General features: G+C 44.9%; 1 protein-coding gene and 1 long non-coding RNA gene across 8 annotated transcripts in view; one reads left to right on the forward strand and one right to left on the reverse strand.

The window, feature by feature from the left end:
• Positions 1 to 21,465, reverse strand: part of LOC144684306 (uncharacterized) — a 245,606-nt gene that overhangs the window by 210,040 nt on the left and 14,101 nt on the right. For 3 of the 5 annotated variants that reach the window (XR_013577476.1, XR_013577475.1, XR_013577477.1), the window contains exons 1-2: positions 570 to 783; positions 425 to 466 (exon numbers count right to left, since the gene is read on the reverse strand). The exons of the other annotated variants lie outside the window; for them this stretch is intronic. This is a non-coding gene — a long non-coding RNA (uncharacterized LOC144684306). Of the gene's footprint in view, positions 1 to 424; positions 467 to 569; positions 784 to 21,465 lie in introns of those variants that run through there. 5 annotated transcript variants of the gene reach the window in all.
• LOC144684304 (uncharacterized) lies at positions 91 to 20,600 on the forward strand. 3 transcript variants are annotated; one of them, XR_013577474.1, is made up of 3 exons: positions 91 to 223; positions 10,328 to 10,422; positions 19,032 to 19,649. XR_013577474.1 is itself a non-coding variant. In XM_078547927.1 (3 exons), the coding sequence occupies exons 1-3, from the start codon at positions 114 to 116 to the stop codon at positions 19,786 to 19,788; spliced, it is 333 nt and encodes a 110-aa protein (XP_078404053.1). In that variant the 5' UTR covers positions 91 to 113; the 3' UTR covers positions 19,789 to 20,600. The 3 variants fall into 3 exon arrangements, 2 of the variants coding, with proteins under 2 accessions (XP_078404053.1, XP_078404054.1); XM_078547927.1 differs by lacking the exon at positions 19,032 to 19,649 and adding an exon at positions 19,661 to 20,600; XM_078547928.1 differs by lacking the exon at positions 19,032 to 19,649 and adding an exon at positions 12,041 to 13,347.

The following is a 21,465-nucleotide window of genomic DNA, read 5'->3' on the forward strand; positions in this document are numbered from 1 at the left end:
AGATGGAAAGCAAAGAGCTATTTACAGGCTGTGGCTGGATCAGCTGAGATGGAGTAATCAGCTGTCTGACTCTGTTTATGTCACAGTGACGTCTGCAATTCTATCCATGAGACATGAACATGCAAAAAAAAATTCCAAGTCTCAGTCCTAAAGAGGTAAATGAAACAGGAAAAAGAGAGAACTCCTCCACAACTGTAAAAATAGTTCCAAAGAACAGGACAAGGTAAGCAACTTTTATCATTTAGAAATACTGATAATAGTATCTAGAGCACTGTGTACTTGTTAAAAATTAATTGTTCGACATAAAAGAGATTTAGAAAGCCACTATTTGACTTAAATTAGATTCTTATCAGCATTAGATTTTCTTTAACCTCATTGCCAGGGAATGACTACTGTAATGCGTCAGCAATATTTTAAGCCTTACCCTGTTCAGTTGCAAGACCAAACAAATTCCATGATTGATATTCTAAAAGGAATAACACGCCTTAATTTGGAGTTACAGCCAAGCGAATTGTTAATATCTTACCACCAATTTTTGTTTATTACTAGTTGTACTTCTGTTAACCTACCACAGCTGCCATTTTCAATATGGACAGACTGGATAAATGTAGTTGTTACACACATCTACCTGGAGCCTGACCTCATTCCCAGGCAGGGTGTGGAACAGCAAAATGCATAACATCCTCAGCCAAGAGCCCTCTGGGTTACTTTAATGATTTCCTGATCCTTTCAAATCTACAACTTCTTATTTTATGAAACAGCATCAAGATGAACAGGCATAAAGTTTTCATAAAATATACAACATTGGCTTCTCGAAAGGGGCATGGTATTCATTAACGGAATGTCTGATAAACCTCTTTCTGATTGGAGGAAAGAGAAGTGATGATAGAGCCGTTTCATTTTTCTCATGGCGGCAAAGATCAGGAAAGGCATTATGAGGTGCTTCATTTACAATGGGATTTTATTTCTAAGTGAAAAAAGTTTGCAAACCACCTCTCAATGTTCCTCTAAGGTTACAAAACTCAGTCTTTCTCGGTATTTTACTATGAAATGAATTTGATTTAAAACAAGCTCAGTCAATAGCTTTGGGATTAAAAAGTATTTAAATTAATTTAAACACAACATTTAATGCTTCTGTCTGTATGCTTATATGGATTTCTTTGTGGCAACATAGATCTGGTTGCACTGATCATAACATTTGTATGCCAAAGGTTTCGGTGAAGCTATTTTTAACCTCCTGCCCCAAAAGTTTCCTACAACCATATGAGTGATCAACAAGGTTTAATGGTCTGGCCTATGGGGACACATCAATTCTCTCCTGCAGTGAAAGGGATTGAATATTGTCAGCTTTCCAAGGTGGATTCCCTCTTCTCTTAGACAATCCTCCTGCTACAATTACATTTAATGCTCTTAGTACATAGAATAACAGTTAATTCTGGATTTGAATTTGGGATGTATAATGTGGATGTAGTTCATTTATTTAAAACTCTTTTTAAAATTATGTTTTAATCAGTGTACTCATATCTTTATCATGGATACTGACCATTAATACAGTAGCTGGTAAATTTGATAAAATAGGAAATCTGAGGCTTCATGTGCTGTTTTGCAATTTAAAATTATGAGATTACAGAGTGTTGACTGTGAGTAAGAAAATACGAAGCTTTGAAGTGTAGGCTGCATAATAAACTGATGCTAATCCAAATGGCTGTATATATGACACAAGCCTGAGCTTACAAACCCAAAATTTTCTGAGTCTACAAACTTAATATCCAAACAACACTAGTCATCTCTCCTCTCCTACCTCACCAAAGCTGGTCAGCGAGTGGCTGGCAAATCTTTGGTGCAATATTTAATGACATTGCGCCTTATTCATAATCGCCAGATTTAGACCCTTGTGTGCTGTAATTGGTCAGGTCATGTTTCTGCATTCCTATGTTCAGCACTTTAGATAAGCAGAAAACTTTTGATGGCAAAAATTCAAAACAAAAATAAAAATGTTTCAAATACGAAGAATATCAATTTGCATCAGGAGAGAGGACAGATGAGTTAACAACTCAGGTGTAGATCCTTTATTAGAGCAGTATTAGAAAGTTTAAAATATATCTACACAATTTTAAAATCTTCTTGATGCAAACATTAACCTCATATACCAATGGATACTGCGCCTTCTTCTTTCATCGTATAACAAAAATAGACAGAAAAATTTCCTTACATATATAGGTTCTGTGTGGGTACACCACAGTTTTATTATAACTATCTAAAGCACTAAGATGCACATCTCCCAACCCAAGCCGTTTACAGCTAAATTATTTTACATAATTTAATTATGATCAATAATGATGTTTCATTTACAGTTCCATGATTCTGGAACTTCAAATTAAAAGGGTGGCTGTTGGTTGGTCCTCAAATGACTATCAGTAGGGGCTGACTTAGGTCTTTGGAATTTTTGCTAATATTAATAAAGGAGGTTTTCACTAATGCGCAGGTTCCAGTTCTATGGGGTACTTTAGTCAATAGAGTTCCAAGCTTGGGGAATTTGGTGAGTGAGGGAATTTGTCTAGTTCTGTTCCGGTATTTTTTAAAAAACCAGTAGCGGCCCAAGAGAGGAATTGGGAGACTGTGAGGCCTGAGAGTCAAGGTCGAAAGACATCAATTAAAATTAATAGTTTAAACAATGTGCCAATTAAATTCTAAAAGAGGGAATAGAATTTTTTTCAGATGATGAATGGGAAGCTGAGACCTGTTGCTTGTAATTCCTACACCACAGGGGAACTTCAGGGCACCTCATGAGCCTTGGGGGAACCACATGTGTAGGAAGTCTCTCCACCTACTTGAGCTCATTCTCTGGAGTTTGAGGGGCAGCTGGAGTCACTGTGGAGCATTAGAGAAGCTGGGAGTTTCCTGGATCAAAGATCCCAGTAGATGGCCACACAACAGCTTGCAGGGTTGATAAGAGAGGATGTCCCTGAGGGGGCAAGGACAGAGTCCATTTGATTAGAGTAGAGAAGCAAGAAAGGTATGATCACACTACTGGGGATATTCAATAGCCCTCCAAACAGTGAGAGAGAGATAAAGGAGCAAATCTGCAGGGAAATCACAAAGATATGCAAGAACTATAGAGTGGTAATAATGGGGGGCTTTAATTATTCAATTAACAATTGGAATAATGTTAGAGAAAGGGGAAAAAAGAGGGAGGAATTTCTAAAATGTGTTCAGGAGAACTTCCTTGTTCACTATTGGCGGAATTGTCCCAGAAATCGGCAAAGTCCAATATCAGGCAGGAGAATTGGCGTGTGACGCACCAATGGCAATGGCCGCTTTTTCCTTCATATTATGCACCACTTTGTTAAAAAAATTGAGTGGCACAGATTTTACGTTGGATCGTTGGCAGGGCGGCCTCTGATCCCCCACCCCACCGTGACCTCTGGCCTTCAGTAAACCGGGTGCCATTGGCAAGCCGGCCCTGCAGAAAGTTAGCACTCTTTAAGGGCTAGGAAGCTGCTGAGAACTGATGGCTGCCAAAGCTAGGAAACATGCTGCCCCCAAATTTAGTGACGTCTCCCTCAAGCAACTACTAGACATAGTGGAGGCCCGCCTCGATGTCTTCTAACCCTGCTCTGGGTGAAGACCAGCAAGCAAGGTTATCAATCTAGCACGGGAGGCGGTGGAAGCGTTAGTCAGTGCCAACGCACGGCAAAAGCGGACAACCATCCAGTGCTGAAAGAAGATACATGTTCTCCTCCATTCCACCAGGGTAAGTCACTCTTCTCATCACTCTCAACTCACACACTCACAAACCACTTCACACATCCACAGGGATCTCACTCACTGCCAGCTCATGGGACATTGCCATTCACTCTCTCACACACAGCTTCATCTGCCCTGTGGATCGTGTCCTCATTCCGCCCATGGCACCACTCACCATCCAAACATGCTAGGCATGCTTCTCATCTGGCCTGGCAAGCATCCTGCTTACACTCTTTCCAGCTGTATTCATGCAGGAGAAGCTGGTGCACAACAAAAAGGAGGTTGTAGACTGGGAGGAATGCCTGACATCAAAATAGAGCCATCCAGCTGGCCAGTGATAATGTGGACGATTCCTGTGCTGACGGTGAGGTCGGCGATGCTCGACCAAGTGAGGATCCAGCAGTGCAACAACCATCGGACAACCATTCTGTGAGTGAGTTTCCCTGTTCCGCAGCCCCCTTCCAAGCACTAATTATCTCTCCGTGCTTTCACAGGCACATCTGGAAAGCAGCCGAGGATGTTCACGAGCCAAGTCCCTGAGGACACCATGGAAGAGGAATCCACAGGCACCGACAATGAAGACCCGTCACTGTGTTCCCCCACACCCTCCACCAGTGCAGTCAAACACCTCGATAGGGCTTAGTATTAGAGTAGCCTCGGGATCACAACCTGGTGAGCACATCACACTGTCTGATCCATAGCAGGTGGAGGCAGGGACTTCCCAGGTTTCTGGCATTTGGAGGACTACTGGAGGCCAGAAATCTGCTGAGTCTGAGTCAGATGATGATCCTCTGGATCCGGACATACCACAGGTGCTGGAACTGCAAAGGCAGGCTAGGGAACACTAGGAAGGGATGTCCGCTGCACTCCTCAGATTGCATGGCACGATGGAGGAGTCTGTTCACCTTCAGTCTGAGGCGATAGTGCCGGCATGCCAATGCGCCAAGGTCAACACTGATAGGATGGTGGTCGCCATTGAGAAATTGGCCCAGGACATTGGTCTTGCACTGCTGAAGGTGTTGAACTCCATCGCTGAGGCATTTGCAGGCACCCATCAGTGTCAACACGATAGAGGGGTGGGACATCTCGAGCTCACTCCAGCTGCCGCTTCCTCTCGAGGAGTCAGCCAGGGACTCTCAGGCACCCATAGGGAGGAGTTTCAGCAGGTGCATACACTGTGCCTATCCACCCAAGTGACTCCAGGAGTGTTCGGCCCATCCGAATCACCTCTTCCTGTGACCCCCGCAGCTCCAGCTCCACAGGCCGAGGAGGGTGCCAGTGCCGCAAGATAGGACCCCGAAAGCAGGTCAGGGCCCTCCAAAGAATGCCCGCCACAGTCATCATAGACAACAGGGTGTAGCAGACCACAGGCCACCTCCACCTCTGCTGTGGATGTCAGCAGAGCACCAAGACGTAGCAGCAGGTTGGAAAGTTCAAGAAGATTTAGTTGGGCACGGGTGTTAATCACTTGTATTTAATATTGACCATTGTAAATACACCCCCAAGAATGTCTCCTTGTCTGAGGCTCCTTGTTATGATGAGCAGTGTTCATGTCAATCAGATGTGAAACTACACAAAATTAAGGCTAGTGTCACAGTCCAGGGCCTCTCCCCTGTGCCGTGTGTAACCTTTTGAGCACAGTGATTGTCCGGCTTCAAAGTCACTGTCCAGATCAGTGATGTGTGCACCTCCATGTGGCTTGTGTTTGCTGCAAGAATCTCTTACCCAAGCGTCACTGGGTTCGGGGTTGTTCTCTGTGTGCTCTCAGCACCATCGAGGCAGGACTGCACCCCTCATCTCATCACCATTCCTGACAGGTGAAGGTGTGGTACTGAAGGGAACAGGTGATGAAGCTGCCAAAGGATCAATTTGTCTTAAAGTCCATGTGCTCGCTGTATCTCAGCAGCGTCTCAATGATATGAGTCTCTTCACAGAGCGTATGTGCGCTGCTCTCAGCCAGACAAGTATCAGACGTACCCAGATGCAATGTGAAGATGTCAGGAGTGTCCTCACTGCATCTCATCATCATCCTCCTGGAATCTTGTGGCAATGAGGGCCTCAGGAGTACCCCTGCCTTATCTGGCCAGTGCAAGGGCCTCATCACCTGCACCCTCACCTTCCAGGACCTCATCACCCTCATCCCCTTTGACTTCCTCCTCAGAGGAGACGTGCAGCTCTTGCATCTCCTCATCATCCAGGTCCTGCCCACATTGCATCACCAAGTTGTGTAGCATGCAGCAAGCCACGATGATGCATGACACCTTCTGGGGAGTGTACTGCAGTGCTCCGCCAGATGTGTCCAGGCATCAGAACCTCATTTTCATGATGCCAATGGTGTGTTCAACCAAACTCCGAGTTACGGTATGAGCCTCATTGTACCTTCTCTCACCAGGAGCCTGAGGCCCCCGCACGGACGTCATCAGCCACATCCTTTGCGGGCAGCCCTTGTCCCCGAGGAGCCAACCCTGCATCCTGTGTGATCCCTGGAAGATGTCAGGGATCTGAGGTCTGCTGAGGATGTATGAGTCATGGATGCTTCCGGGGTATCTTGCACACATCTGCATGATCCGTTTATTATGGTCACAATCCAGCTGAACATTGAGAGAGTGGAAGCCTTTGCGGTTCACTTACTGAACTTCTTGTTGCCAGGGAAATTTAAGAGCCATGTCAGTGCAGTCAATGGCACACTGGGAATACGGAAATCTCAGCAAATCCCACCACTCTTTCTTCCAGGCTTGCCTGATCTCTGTCGAAGTTGACAAAGCTGTGTGCCTTGGCAAAAAGGGCATCCATGACCTCCTGGTTACATTTCTGGGTGGAGGCTTGTGAGATCCTGCGAAGGTCCCCAGTGCAGCCCTGGAAGGAGTTACTTTCATAGAAATTGAGCATGGGTCTCCGTGGTGCCAAATCCTGCAGAAGGTGGCATATGTGCGTGACCAGTTCCCTTGACATGTGCAGTCATCAGTGACACTGGTTCTTGTTCATCTGCAGGTAGCACAAGCGCCGTCTATAGCCCCTGGATCTAGTGATGCGTCTACAAACAAAGGCTCTGTGGGGTTCATCCTCCACGTGCAGAGGATCCGTGCTGTCCCATGGTCTTCAGGATTCTGCTCCTCCGTTTGGCGAGCCAGGCATCTCTGTTGCATTCTTCTCCTTGCTCTCTCCTGCCTAATGAAGCAGACAGCAAGATCACTAAGCTCCATGTTCTTGATGGTCTCCTCACTGCAGTATCAAAACACAAGAGTCAGCAATTTTCTCCTAAGGACCACGTTTGGTCAAGTAATCGCCTGCGGGTGCCTCTGAAGGCCCCTTAATGTATGCTGGTGAGTTCAAGCCACCAGGTGGATGCCCAGTGTTTGGTGCACATGATGGGTCATAATTCCCTCACTCAAAACCGCCCCACACCACATGACCAAGTGGCGACGGCTTCAGTCACTCACCAGAATCCTGAATTCTCATCTCAGGTGCAGGCATTGTCCTAACCTACACCCCAGGGTTTTGCAATGTGCTTGGACCATGAGGGTGACTTTTCAATGTCAACTTAAACATAATGCAAGGGACTAGGAGTGCACCCCTCCATCAGTGTTCAATGGCCATCTTTCCCAAGAGAATCTCCAAGCTTGCCCAGGCACCCAATGGTTTTGCAGCACCATAGCACTTGTTGGAGTTTGAAGTGTACGCACGAGGGGTTAACAGTGGAGGAGCAATCACTGGCACTGTCAGGAATTAGTGCTGCTTGGCTGGGCACACTTGCTTGACTAGCCTGACTCCAAGCATGTCAATTGAGCTCAAGCTAAACACTCTCAGCTGTGGAAGAGTGTTCATCTTTGTCATGTTTCGGCATTTGCCCAGCTGTTTTCTTCCCCCTGCTCCCCCGGCATGTGTTTGTATGCAAACTTCAGTCTGTGCTGCCATGAACCCCCTTCTCTTGCACTGTAGCCCTTACCCCATGTTTCCCATCTCCCCAGCACTGTAGCCCTTGCCCCAAGGTTCCCTTCTCCCCGGCACTGTCACCTTTGCCCCGGCACCACAAGTCTGCCATGAAGAAGCTGCTGTGGAGACTTGCCTGCGACCCACCCCTGAATCCGCGGAGCCGCTTCCTCGCACTGGGATCATCACGAACACTGTGCAAAGTTGTGTGCACTCACTTCTGAGTTCACCTCGAAGTTCAGGTCACCAGGTGCACACCTTTTAAAGCCAGTTGTAAATCACGCTGTCATAAAATCTCACCGATGTGGGCTCTAAATTTGATGTATGGCCACAACAATGAGATGCAACTGCTTTCAAACAAAGTTCCTGATGTTCAACGGTGGGAAACGCAGCCCGCCATTGACGGGGGGAGGGGACAATTGCCTCCTAGATTCACGTTGCTGGGAAACATGCCAAGGGCATTCTCATGAGATTCTCCGATCTCGCCACTGAACACATGGAAAATCCTGGCCTATGTTTTTGGTCTAACTAAAAAGGAGGCATTTAAATTGAAAGAGGGCTAACTTCAATGGGATGAAAATGTACATAAACCAGGGTAAAACTGGACCAAAGTTTGGCAGGAAAAACTGCAATGGAACAATGGGTGATCTTTAAGGAAGAAATGTTTCATGTACAGGCTAGGGTACATTCCAACAAGAGGTTACAATGGGGGAATTAAGGCCAGGGTTCCTTGGATGACCAGGTAAATAGAGAATATAATGAACAAACAAGAGGGTGAATGATGTTTGGCAGGTGAATTCTTCAAGCAAGAACCAGACCAAATACAATAAGTTGAGAGGGGAAGTGAAGAGGAAAATAGTACTGGAAAAGAAAGAATATGAGAATTGACTGCCAGTTAACCTAAAGGTAACTAAAAATCTTCTACTGGAATGTCAATAGTTAGCAGGTAATAAGAAGCAGGCTAGGCTCTATAAGGAAAAAGAAGATGATATATGCTTAGAGGTGCAAGGCAAGGCTAGAATACTTAATAAGCATCTTATATTGGTGTTTAATAAGGCAAAGGATGCTGACAAAATATCAGTATAATTGGAGATGGTAGAGGTAATGGATGGGGTGAAAATTGATAGGCAGGATGCACTGGAAAGGCTGGCTATGCTTAGAGTGAATACGTCTCCTGGTCAGGATGGCTTGCGTCCAACATTGTAAAGGGAAGTGGAGCTGGGAGCAGTGGAAGGACTTGCCATAATCCAGTCTTCCCTAAATACTGAGGATGTGCCATAGGGTTGGAAAGTGGCAAGTGTGACCCCCTTCCCTTCCCTGACCTCTCTGTCGCTATTTCTGGTGATAGACTGTCCACCAATACTCATTACAAGCCCACCAACTCCCACAGCTACCTCAACTACAGCTTCTCACACCCTGCTTCATGTAAGGACTCCATCCCATTCTCTCAGTTCCTTCGCCTCCGTCGCATCTGTTCCAATAATGCACTTTCCAAAACGGCGCTTCTGACATGTCTTCATTCTTCCTTAACCAAGGTTTCCCCCTACGGTGGTTGACAGGGCCCTCAGCCATGTCTGACCTATCTCCTGCACCTCTGCCCTCACACCTTCCTCTCCCTCCCAGAACCATGATAGGGTTCCCCTTGTCCCCACTTTTCACCCCACGAGCCTCCGCATTCAAAGGATCATCCTCTGCCATTTCCGCCAACTCCAGCATGATGTCACCACCAAACACATCTTTCCCTCAACCCCCCCCGTCAGCATTCCATAAGGGGCTGTTCCCTCCGTGACACCCTGGTCCACTCCTCCATCACCCCCAATACCTCACCTCCTTCCCACGGCACCTACCCATGCAATCGCAGAAGGTGCAACACCTGCCCCTTTACTTCCCCTCTCCTCACCGTCCAAGGGTCCAAGCACTCCTTTCAGGTAAAGCAGTCCTTCATTTGCACCTCCTTCGATTTGCTCTATTGAATCTGCTGCTCCTAATGCGGTCTCCTCTACACTGGAGAGACCAAACGTAGACTGGGTGACTGCTTTGCAGAACACCTTCGGTCTGTCCGCAAGTATGACCCAGACCTCCCTGTCACTTGCCATTTCAACACACCACCCTGCTCTCATGCCCATATGTTCATCCTTGGCCTGCTGCAATGTTCCAATGAAGCCCAGTGCAAACTGGAGGAACAGCACCTCATCTTCCGATTAGGCATTTTACAGCCTTCTGGATTTAACATTAAGTTCAACAACTTCAGACCATGAACTCTCTCCTCCATCCTCACCCACTTTTTAAATCCCCTTTTCTCTACATTCGTTTTTATTTTTTTATCCACTTATTTTTATTTTTACTTTTATTCATTCATCTGTGGTTTTATCCCTCTTTTTATCCCCCCCTTCTATCCTATTTTCTATCCTCTTTTTCCTGCATTTGCTGTTTTTGTCTGTGAGTGTGACACCCTTGTTCAAGAAAAAGTGTAGGGACATACCTAGTAGCGACAGGCCAGTCAGTTTAACATCAGTGGTGAGTAAAGTTTTAGAAACAATAATCAAGGAAAAAATTGCAGGCACTTGTAAAGGTTTGAGCTAATTAAGGATAGCACAAATTTGTAAAAGGCAGATAGAGTTTGACTAATCTAATTGAATTTTTGATGCAGGAACAAAGAAGTTGACGAGGGAATGCAGTGGATGTTCTCTACATTTTCAAAATTTGCCCATGACATCAAACGTGGAAGTGTGGCAAACAGTAAAGGTAATACCAATTGATGCAACAAGATGTAGATGGGCTAGCAGAACGCCTAGACAGTTGGCAGATAGAATTTATATAGAGGAATGTGAGGTGATGCATTTTAGCAGAAGGGTTAAGAAGGGATAATATGTACTTAATGGCACAGTTCTAAAGGCTGTGGAGGGACTAAAGAGCCTGATGGTTCATGTGCAGAGATTTTTCAAGGTGGCAGGATATAATGAAAGAGTAGTTAGCAAAGCATATGGCACTTTGGCTTCATTAATAGCGACATTCAGCTGGATTTTATGGCCCATTGCCAGGTTGGGTGGGGGGGAGGCACGTAAAATACGAGGAATGCCCAGCCCACCACCTTCCCGTCCATCCCCAAGTTGTACCCCACAATACGCTAGACGGGCAGGCATTGAAATCGGCAGCCTGCCTACCATACTTAAATAAATAATTAAATGTCAATTGAGCTTATTACGAGGTCAATTGACGGGATATTATACTGCCCACATTAGCCATAATACGGTTGGCGTAGGCAGGCATGGGGGAGTGGGAAGTACATTTTTTGAGGCCAGGTTGAACAAGGGAAGAAAGGAAAGGGGCACATCATTTGGGAGATGCCCTGTGTGCACCAGGGGCATTCTCTCCAAGATGTCACCGCCCCCTTTGTTCCTCACCACCTGCCCTCAAAAAGCCAGCCCCCCAACCCCCTCCCACCCCTCCCTTGGCTCTTGTATTCCTCCCACCCTAAACGCCTGGGACTTACCAATCTCTGGAAGCCATCACTCTTCTTCTTGTTCCTCCTTGCAGCCCCAGCAGTGCTCAGTAGTGAGCTCTGGCACTGTCAGGACTTCTTATCAAATTGGCTAGCAGCTCTTGAGGGCAGGACTTTGTCCTACTAAGCGATTGAAGTACCACTCTCACCTAATTTAGCCAGCCGGCAACATGTTATGGCTATGAGAAGGTTCATGATGGCAGACTTAAAGGAGAGAGGGATAACACCTGAAGAGTGAGAACCATTTACGATATTGGCTAACATGGGGCTAGGAGGGGAAGTTGGATGATAATCAGTTTAGTGAGAAAAGGATTGAGGGAACAGGAGGTGGGTCTCATGGACAAGATGAGCTCAGAAGAGGGCTTGCACACTACAGTCCCATCTGCAACCTCCCTTTCCTCTTCAAGTCCTTGAATGTGTTGTTGGTTCCCAAATCTGTTCCCATCTTTCCCAGAATTCCATATTTGAATCTCACCAATCAGGTTTCAGCCTCTGCCACAGTACCAAAATAGCTCTTATCAAAGTCAAAAATGACATCCTATGTGACTGTGACAAGGGCAAACGTTCCATCAAAATCCTTCTTGACCTGTCTGCAGCCTTTGACACAGCCGACCACACCATTGGCTCCAACACCTCTCTACTGTCGTTCAGCTAGTTGGGACTGCTCTCAACTGGTTCCATTCTTATCTACAGTAAAATTCTGATGAGCCAAATCCCAGGGGATCTGCCCAGAAATTCATGTTAAGTATATCTTTATGATGGCCAAGGAGGCCCCATTCCAGCCTATCTCTCCGATCAACAACACTTTTAACTTTCTCACAGATTTAACTATACTCACAGGTTTTGCACATCCTTTCACAGGGAGATCAACGTCAAATGATGGCTTGTCCAGCACTCCATGATTTTGCGCTCTTCTGTGGTCTAATTTGCTCTGTTTAGCTGGTGTGGTTACATGACGAGCTTAGACCAGTTCGGCTACTACGGAGTTACTAGTGCAGAATTTCGGCTTATCACGGGCATCATTCTATAGGATTTGCTATTCTGCTGGGGGAAATGATTGACGACATCACTGGAATTTTATGTCATCTGAGTATGACTCATGTGATTTCACTGCATCTATTTGTAGCCATAGAATCACTTGCAATGGCTTCTCTTCCTGTTCACGCATTGCTATCTCCCAGAAATCTATCTTTTGCCCCCTCCTATTTCTCATCTATTATGCTGCCCCTTGGTGACATTATCAAAAGGCACCACATTAGCTTTCACATGTACACTGATGATACCCAGCTCTACGTCACCACTACATCTCCCAATTCCTTCTCTGTTTGCTATCCAATTTGCAGTACTGGATGAGCAGAAATTTCCTCCAATTAAATATTGGGAAGACTGAAGCCATTGTTTTCAACACCTACTCCAAACTCTGTTCCCTAGCTACCAACTCCATCCCTCTCCCTGGCAACAGTCTGAGATTAAACCTGTCTGTTCACAACCTTGGAATCACATTTGATTCCGAGATGAGCTTCCAACCTTATATTTGTGCCATCACTAAGGCTGTCTATTTCCACTTCTTTTAACATTACCAGACTTGACCCTTATCTCAGCTCATCTGCTGCTGAACCCTCATTCATACCTCTGTTACCTCTAGACTCAACTATTCTAACACACGCGTGGCTGATCTTTCACATGTTACACTCCTAAACTTGAGGGTATCCAAACCTCTGCTGCCTGTGTCTTAGCTTGCAGCCGGTTCCATATCTCTATCACCCCTGTTCTCGCTGAGCAACATTGGCTCCCAGTCAAGCAACCTCTTGACGTTAAATGTCTCATCCTTATTTTCAAATCCCTCAGTGGCCTTGCCCCTCCTGATCTCTGTAATCTCCTCCAAACCTCTGGCCTCTTGTGCATTCCCAATTATAATTGCTCCACCATTGGTGACTGTGCCTTCCATTGCCTAGGCCCCTAGTTCTGGAATTCCCTCCCTACAATTCTCTGCTTCTCTACCTTGCTTTCCTCCTTTAAGGCACTCTTTAAAAGCTACCTCTTTAGCCAAGCTTTTGGCCATCTGACCTAGTATCTCCTTATGTGGTATGGTGTCACATTTTGTTTTAAAATGCTCCTGTGAAGCATCTTGGGCATTTCATTACATTAAAGACACTCTACAAACATAAGTTGTTGTTGTTTTTGTTATATTAGGAAGACTGTGAGGGTCCTTGAAAGATTGTAAAGGATATTTAACAGAATGGTTCCAGGGATCAGACAATTTAGTTATGAGGTTAGATGTTGGAGTTGTTCTCCTTGGAGCAAAGGAGGTTGAGGGGAGAGTTGTACAAGATTATGATAGGTTTAAATAAGTTAGACAAAGAAAAACTGTTCCTATTCACTGACGGTACAAGGAGTAGTGGACACAACTTTTGGGCAAGAGATGCAGAGAAAGAGCTTTTTTATGTAGCAAGTGGTAATGAGCTGGCACTCGTTGCCTACAAGGTCGATGGAAGCGGAAGCGATCAATTATTTCCAAAGGAATTTTGAGGGAAATAAACTTAGATCAATGGGGATAGAGGGGAAATGTGACTGACTTGATTACTAAACAGAGAGCTGGTATGAACTCAATGGACCAAATGGCTTCCTTCTGTGCGTTATGAATTCATGGCCTGAATTTTCAGGAGACTCACTCCCCACCATCTGAAGAATCGGTGGCGAACACATCTCCTGCTGACGCCTGCAGGCCCGATACCATTTCATGCTCTAATGAGCATTGATTGGTATAAGGCAGGACTTCCACCCATCACTGGGAGGAAGTCCCACCTTGGAGAGCTGCCGGCCAATCAGATTGGTTAGCAACTCTCCAGCCCCTCCTGGAACCATGCTGCAGTAGCCGGAAAAAGTCCTGCAGGGAGTTTCCTGGAACTAAGTGCTGAGAACTGGAGGAGAGGTAAGTGGCTGGGGTTCCAGGGCAGGGAGGGTAGAGAAGGCCTGGGGCTCATGAGGGGGTGACCAAGCTCCTGGGTGATAGACCAGCAGGGAGGGAGATCCGCAGGTCACCGGGCCTTAAGGGGAGGGCGCCCACAGTCAGAAGGGGGCTTCTGATGGAGGCGCCCCCCCACGCACCCCCACCCAAGATTGAACTCTGTTCGTTTTTGAGTTTGCCTCCTGATCTGTCCTTCGCCCACCAGCCTAAAAATGGAGGGTGGGTGAGAGAAAAGGCCCTCAAGTGCCCATTAAGTGATCACTTAAGGGCCTTAATTGGGGGAAGGGTGGCTTCCCATCCGAAGCCCTGCCCGCCCAGAGTAAAATTGCGACCAGGTCTAAGCGAGTGAGATCCCAGAGGGAATCCCGTCCATGCAATTTCATGCTCCACCCCACCTCTGAACCTGCCGGTGGTAGGGTGGGAGGTGGGGGGAGGGGATTGGTGGGGGAGGAGCATAAAGTTCTGGTCCATGGTCTGAATTTTATGCCAGATGTGGAGTGCGGGGGTGAACCCACTACTGCTTGGCCAGCTCAACCCGTAACCATTTGACAGCCATCAGGCCTTTAATTGGCTTGAAACAGACCTTCTAACCCTCTTCCAAGAGAAACATCCACCTCTGAAAGCTACCAGACAATCAAATGGCCAGCAGCTCTCTTGTCCCAGTACCGTCAACAGGAGCGGTGGTCACTGCTAAGACTACAGGTAGTCCCAGAAAGGCACGTGCAGCGACGGAGCCGGTCTTAAAGGTAACTAAAGCAGCTAAAAGGAGGCACTCTCCATTGCCCAGTCACCAATCTGGCAGCTTTTACCTGGCCGGCTGGATACTTGGCACCAGCCTCCCCTGCTGCAGATAAAATCCCAGCAGCAGCAGCAGGAGGCCCTTAAGTGGCCATTAATTGACCACTTACGTGCCTCAATTAGCTTATGGGCAGAAAGGTCCCACTGCTGGTAAAATCTCAGTGGGGGCAGGTGAAGTTGTGTAGGTGGCACAACTTAGGTGCTGTGATTGCCATTGCACCTAATTTTATGGTTCCCCCAACCTGGCTGCCATCATATCCACAGAGGAGCTGTAAAGTACCAGCCCATGGCACTTTCACAGGAAATCAATGTCATTGTTCCTGATCATGTGTATAATTCTTCCTCTGTTACCTAACATCTGAACACTGGGCAATCTTTTATGTAGTCACAGGACATGGGTTTTGGTGGCAAGGCCAGCATTTATTCCCTATCCCTAATGACCCTTAAAAAAGAAGTCATCAGCCACCTTGTTGAACCTCTGAAAACTCTGATGAAGGTATCCACATAGTGCTGTTACATAGTTCCAGGATCTTGACTGAGTGACAATGAAGGATACTGCGTGACTTGAAGGGGAATTGGCAGGTGGTGTGTTCCCATCTGCTTGCTGCCCTTGTAGAGGTCGTGGGTCTAGGAGGTACTGTCGAAGAGGCTGTCTTGTAGGTGGTACATACTACTGCCACAGTGCAGCGATGGTGGAGGGAGTGAATTTTTAAGCTGGTCGATGGGGCGCCAATCAAGCGGGTTGCTTTGTCCTGAATGATGTTGAGCTTCTTAAGTCTTTTGGAGTTGCATTCATCCATGCAAGTGAAGCATATTCCATTACAGTCCTGACCTGGGAGTCAGCGATGGGTTACTAGAGAATACCTAGTCTCTGACCTGCTCTTGTAGTGATCATATTTATATAGGTGATCCAGTTAAGTGTCTGGTCAATGGCGACCCCCAGGATATTAATGGCTGGGGTTTGATGATGGCAATGCTGTTGAATGCTAAGGGGAAGTGGTTACGCTCTCTCTTGTTGGCCAGGTCATTGCATGACACTTGTGTGGCATGAACGTTTCTTGTCATTTACCAGCCCATGCCTGAATGTTCTTTAGGTCTTGTTGCATGTGGATTTTAACTGCTTCAGCCTACCTGAGGAGTTGCAAATGATACTGAACACTTTGCAATCATCAATCGTCAGTGAACATCCCCACTGCTGACATTATGATGGAGGGAAAGTCATTGATGAAGCAGCTGATGATAGTTAGACCTAGGACACTACTCTGAGAAACTCCTGCAGCAATGCCCTGGGGGTGAGATGATTGGTCTTCAACAAGCACAACCATTTTATTTTGCGCACTGCCTGACTTCAGCTGGTGGAGGGTTTTCCTCTGATTCTCATTGATCTCTAGACATCTTTGACACCACACTTGGTCAAATGCTGCCATGATGCCAAGGGTAGTCAGTTTCACCTCATCCTGGAATTCACCCCTTTTTTCATGTTTGGACTAATACTTTAATGAGAGATGGAGACAAGTGGTCCAGGCAGAACCCGAATTGAACATTGGTGAGCAGACTATTTGTGAATAAGTTTGTTTGATAGCTCTGTTGATGATCCCTTCTCTTAATTCTCTGGTGATTGAGAGTGGACTGATGCGACAGCAATTGGTGGAATTGGATTTGTCCTGTTTTTTGTGGACAGGATACACATGAGCAATTTTCCACTTTGTTGGGTAGATGCCAATATTGTAGCTGTACTGCAACAGCTTGGCTTGAAGTGTGGTTAGGTCTGGAGAAAAAGTCTTCAGTACTACAGCCATGTTGTTGTCGGAGCCAATAGTTTTTGCTGTAGCCAGTGCCTTCAGCCATTTCTTGTAACGTAAGTCTGGTTTCTGTGGTGGCACTTCTGGCTGAAGGTGGCTGGAAAGACTTTAGCCAAGGCTTTTGCACTGACACGCTGGGCTGCCCCATCATTCAGAATGGGAGTGTTTGTGGAGCCTCTTCCTCCTGTTAGTTGTTTCATTGTTCACCCTCATTTTCAACTGGATGTGACAGGACTGCAGAGCTTTGATTTGATCTATTGACTGTGGGATCATTTGGCTCTTTCTTTATCATGCTGGTTCCATTGTTCAATGTAAATGTAGTCCTGTGAGACCAGGTTGGCACTTCATTTTTAGTATACGTGGTGCTGCTCCTGGCATGCTCTTTTTTACTCCTCATTGAACCAGGGTTGCCCGCCTGACTTGATGGTAATAGTAGACTGAGGAATATACCAGGCCATGAGGTTACAGATTGTGGTGGAATACAATTCTGCTGCTGCTGATGACCCACAGGACCTCATCTCTGAAGAACAACCTTACTTGCATCCATATGAACAGCCATCTTACTTTGACACATGCACTCTTATGATGAATTTAAAAAGGGGCAGAGCCCAGCTAAATCTCTGGAGAGACATCACATTTTATATAGAGAAAGAATGATGCTGAACTTCAAAAAAATTAATACACTACTTTACCCCAAAATCCATCTAATTAAATCATATAACATTTTTATAGCTGTTTGAACACCTGTTGGGTTTACAGTCAAAGTGTCAACCAAGATATAATCCTACTTCGGACCCTAATAGTTACTGCTGCTATATCAGTGACAGTGAGAGCTGCTGCAAGGTATCTCTGAGGCAGATATTACATTGAGGAGGCCAATTCGTATTCTGCAAAGATCGGTGTTTCTTTGCCTGTATGTTGGTCTGTTTGCAACTTTAGGGATGAATAAGAACTATACCTACAAAGAAACACCAAATAAATTTACCTCATACCTGTCTATTGTTCCTCCCCTCCATTTCCTCCCACTTGATCACACGTATGCACACATAGCCTAACACTTTCTAAGACTTCTGCCAAAGTTGTTCTTAAAACAGAAATCAACAATTGCCCTGCCATCATCTAAAAAGGGTCCTAGTGAAATAGTTGAGTTGAAAGGATGGTTTAAAGAGGCAACTTCTCTGCAGAAATGAGTTTCCCTGTTACCTGTGTATGATTGATGCAGAGGTGAGTAAAGCTGTCAGAATTCTAATGGATTATCATTGGCATCAGAACTTTGGCCTAAATTTGTGAGGTCATAAAATCTCTTCCGGTATTTTGACAGCTCTTAGGCTGGTGGAAGTTGCATTGATGCCATCTGCCACCTCCATCCAGACATAACACCACTCTGCTAATGTCCCCTTTCAGAGCCTATCCAATGACCTCTTCTGCCATCTGCACCACGATGGGACACATTGGAAAATCTGATCACATTCAGCAGCTGATACCCCTCCACTTGCTCCAAGGTTTCTCTGCCATCTTGCTGAGCAATAATGTTGCCATTTAACTCTGTAGCTTTTAAAGGCTGCACCAGAGCTGTATTTTCCTATCTCCCAGCGGCAGTAGGTCAACAAATAGCAGCTTTCTTGCCTCCAAGCTGCCCTGCATGGTGATGGGAGGAAATTGGGGTGGCTCAGTGGCATTTCAATTGGCAGGTGTTAGGACCATGCTGCCTAAAACATGCACTGGGAAACAATCCAGGTGATGTTTCTTTCTTTCCAGCTACAGATAGAATTACTGTGCATTTCAGCAATTTCTGTTTTTTTATTCCTGATTTTCAATGCTCAAGGATTCTTTTTTATTGACTAAAAAAAACTGCAGGGACACTGACAGTTATTACACGAAACAAGATACTTAACCACATTTTTGTATCAATTGGAAGCTGTGATTGACTTACAGTAATAAAATAAATATTTTCATCTTTAATTCACAAATTCGAAGAACAGCAAAACTAAATCTTAATGAGCAATTTCTAAGGTAAAATATGCAACTCTTGAATATTTCTTTCAATTACACTTCCTTTCAGTTCACCTTATTACCAGATGGAATAAATGAACTGATTATTACATTAAGAGGAAACTCTTCTGTGGCAAACAGCTATAATCTCCACAGCAACTTTAGGCCTCTACACGCTTAAATTCTAAGCATGAGTTATAACTTTGCAAAACTAATTTAACACCTTAATCCAAAAGCTCTTTTAGATATTACAAATTAGCCTCTGGGCTAAATCAGCTTTTATCTTTTATAGAAGAACCATCTCAAAGTGCTTCTGAACCCTGAATAAATATTTAAGGAAATCAGCCCCTGACAAGAAAGAATGCAAGATTCGGGCTAATATGTCCATATTCTAAAATGCATCAATTTGGAATGGAAGAGAGAAAAAAATAAACAAAATACTGGCTGTTTAAAAACTTAACCTCATGCTCTTACAACATACAAAAATCTAAAATAGTTGCTGCAAGAGCACTCAGTAGCACATTGTCAGAATGATCTAAGGTTTACAGAGACCTATATGTGATGGTCTTCTAGATTCGGTGGACATGGATTTAGGCTCAGTAGTGCCCAAGTGCTATGGGTGCTGCCTTCTTGAACCGCTGCAGTCCTTATGGTATTCGTGTAATATTGTTATGTGTGTATATTAGAAATATTTCTGCACTGGTCTCTAAATAAAAATTAATAGCTTGGTAAACTTGGCAAATCCAAATTTCCAATTCTCATACTAATGCAACTAATTATTAAGGAGGTTCTTCAATTGGGGATCATGTCAAGGAATGCTTTACTGTGTACTAAAATAGGTACTATAGGCTTGAATGTACATGGCATAAAACTGAACTAGTTATACACTATTGAAACTAACTTGACAATTTTCCATCTCAGAAACCAAATCTTGGTGTTGGGGTGGTGAGGGGAAGATATTAAATGAAAATAATCCCCAAGCTGCTCTCCAACAAACCATCTTCTTTGACCCCACTCATTGCCCTGATGCCAAGCTTAAGGAGTTCTAAGATATTACCTCAAGATTTTAGCTCATCTTTTTTAATTAATGCGACCATCAACTGCACTCATTGTGCAACACCTATGAAAATTTTCTAGTGGAAGATATGGAAGGAAACCTTACCAAGTACCAATCAGCCTTCTCCCCCAGATATTGCCTCAGCGCTGAGCCCACAACACTGTGACTTCTCTCCTCCCATTTCCTCTCAGCTATCATGATAGAAATCTCCTTGATAAGACATGTCTCCTTTTCCTTCAGTGACCTCTAAAGCTAGCTCTTGGCCACTCAACCATATTTCTTCTGCTAATGTTCCATTACCCATTTGTTGGTGTGTCTGGAGTTCCATTAATACACTGATTTGTTGCCGCATCTACAACTCTATCAATTTATTGATTCGCTGGTGTGCCCTTATCAACTTTGTGTACCCACAACTCTATTGATTGATTGTATCTGCTGCCCTATGATTTTACTAATCCGTTAGTGTCTTCTGATTTACTAATTTGCTGTTTGTTGGTGTGCCCACTTGTAGATGAATTTATGAATTGATTATATACCACTCTCCACTTAATTTGCTGCTATGCCCTGCCATCTCAATTTATTAATTTGCTGGCATTTGTTGCTATATAAAATGTATTGCTTCAGTGGGGGCCATTCCTTCACTGTTTTATTAATTCCTTGTTGCCTACTTAGCTGTGCTGCAATGATAATGCATATGCTTTGTGCTGTTTTCTGGGAGTACCGTTTCCCTGTTGCAAAGTATGGTGTTAACAATTGAAGTTTCTAACATAAAATAGACATTAAAAATGTTATATTTCACAATAATGTTATTAAACTTAATGTAACGCAGGAAAAAGCAAACTGAACACATGCAGATTCAAAGATAAAAACAAAAAACTGCAGATGCTGGAAATCCAAAACAAAAACAGAAATACCTGGAAAAACTCAGCAGGTCTGGCAGCATCGGCGGAGAAGAACAAAGTTGACGTTTTGAGTCCTCATGACCCTTCAACAGAACTAAGTAGAAATAGGAAAGGGGTGATACCAGCTTATATTTCACCCCTTTCCTATTTCTACTTAGTTCTGTTGAAGGGTCATGAGGACTCAAAACGTCAACTTTGCTCTTCTCTGTTGATGCTGCCAGACCTGCTGAGTTTTTCCAGGTATTTCTGTTTTTGTTTTTGACATGCAGATTCAAGCTCAGTGATCCTTTATTCCACTGGCATTGGAGACAACTACATTAATGGAAAAGCTTATCCTAGAAAAACAAACTCCTTATAGTGGATGACCATTGCTTGACACCACAAATAAGGGAAAACCATTGAGAGTTCAACTCCTTGTCTCGAATCAGCAATGCACGTTCGTTAAACAATGGGAATCAGTGTGCCTTGAGTTCTACAGGGGTGCGGGGTCATGATCCCAAACTTTTTTTTCCTTTATCCCCTATCCCCACTCTTTGCAAAATGGCCTTGGGCTTAAAACTGGACTAGCACAGATACGTGTGGTACTGTCTTTTGCTCATCACCAGATAAGAAAGTCTTCGTTGGTAGACACGTTGGTCATGCGAGTTACCTCCGTTAGATAGGTCTAACCTCCTCATCCTCGGGGTGTTGCTGGGGCCCTGCTGGACCATGAACCTGAGGCCAGGCCAGTACATGCAGTAGCACATTTGTGTGTACTGGAAGCTACA

This window comes from Cetorhinus maximus, chromosome 9 (assembly GCF_964194155.1).
Source record: "Cetorhinus maximus chromosome 9, sCetMax3.hap1.1, whole genome shotgun sequence".
NCBI lineage: Eukaryota > Metazoa > Chordata > Chondrichthyes > Lamniformes > Cetorhinidae > Cetorhinus > Cetorhinus maximus.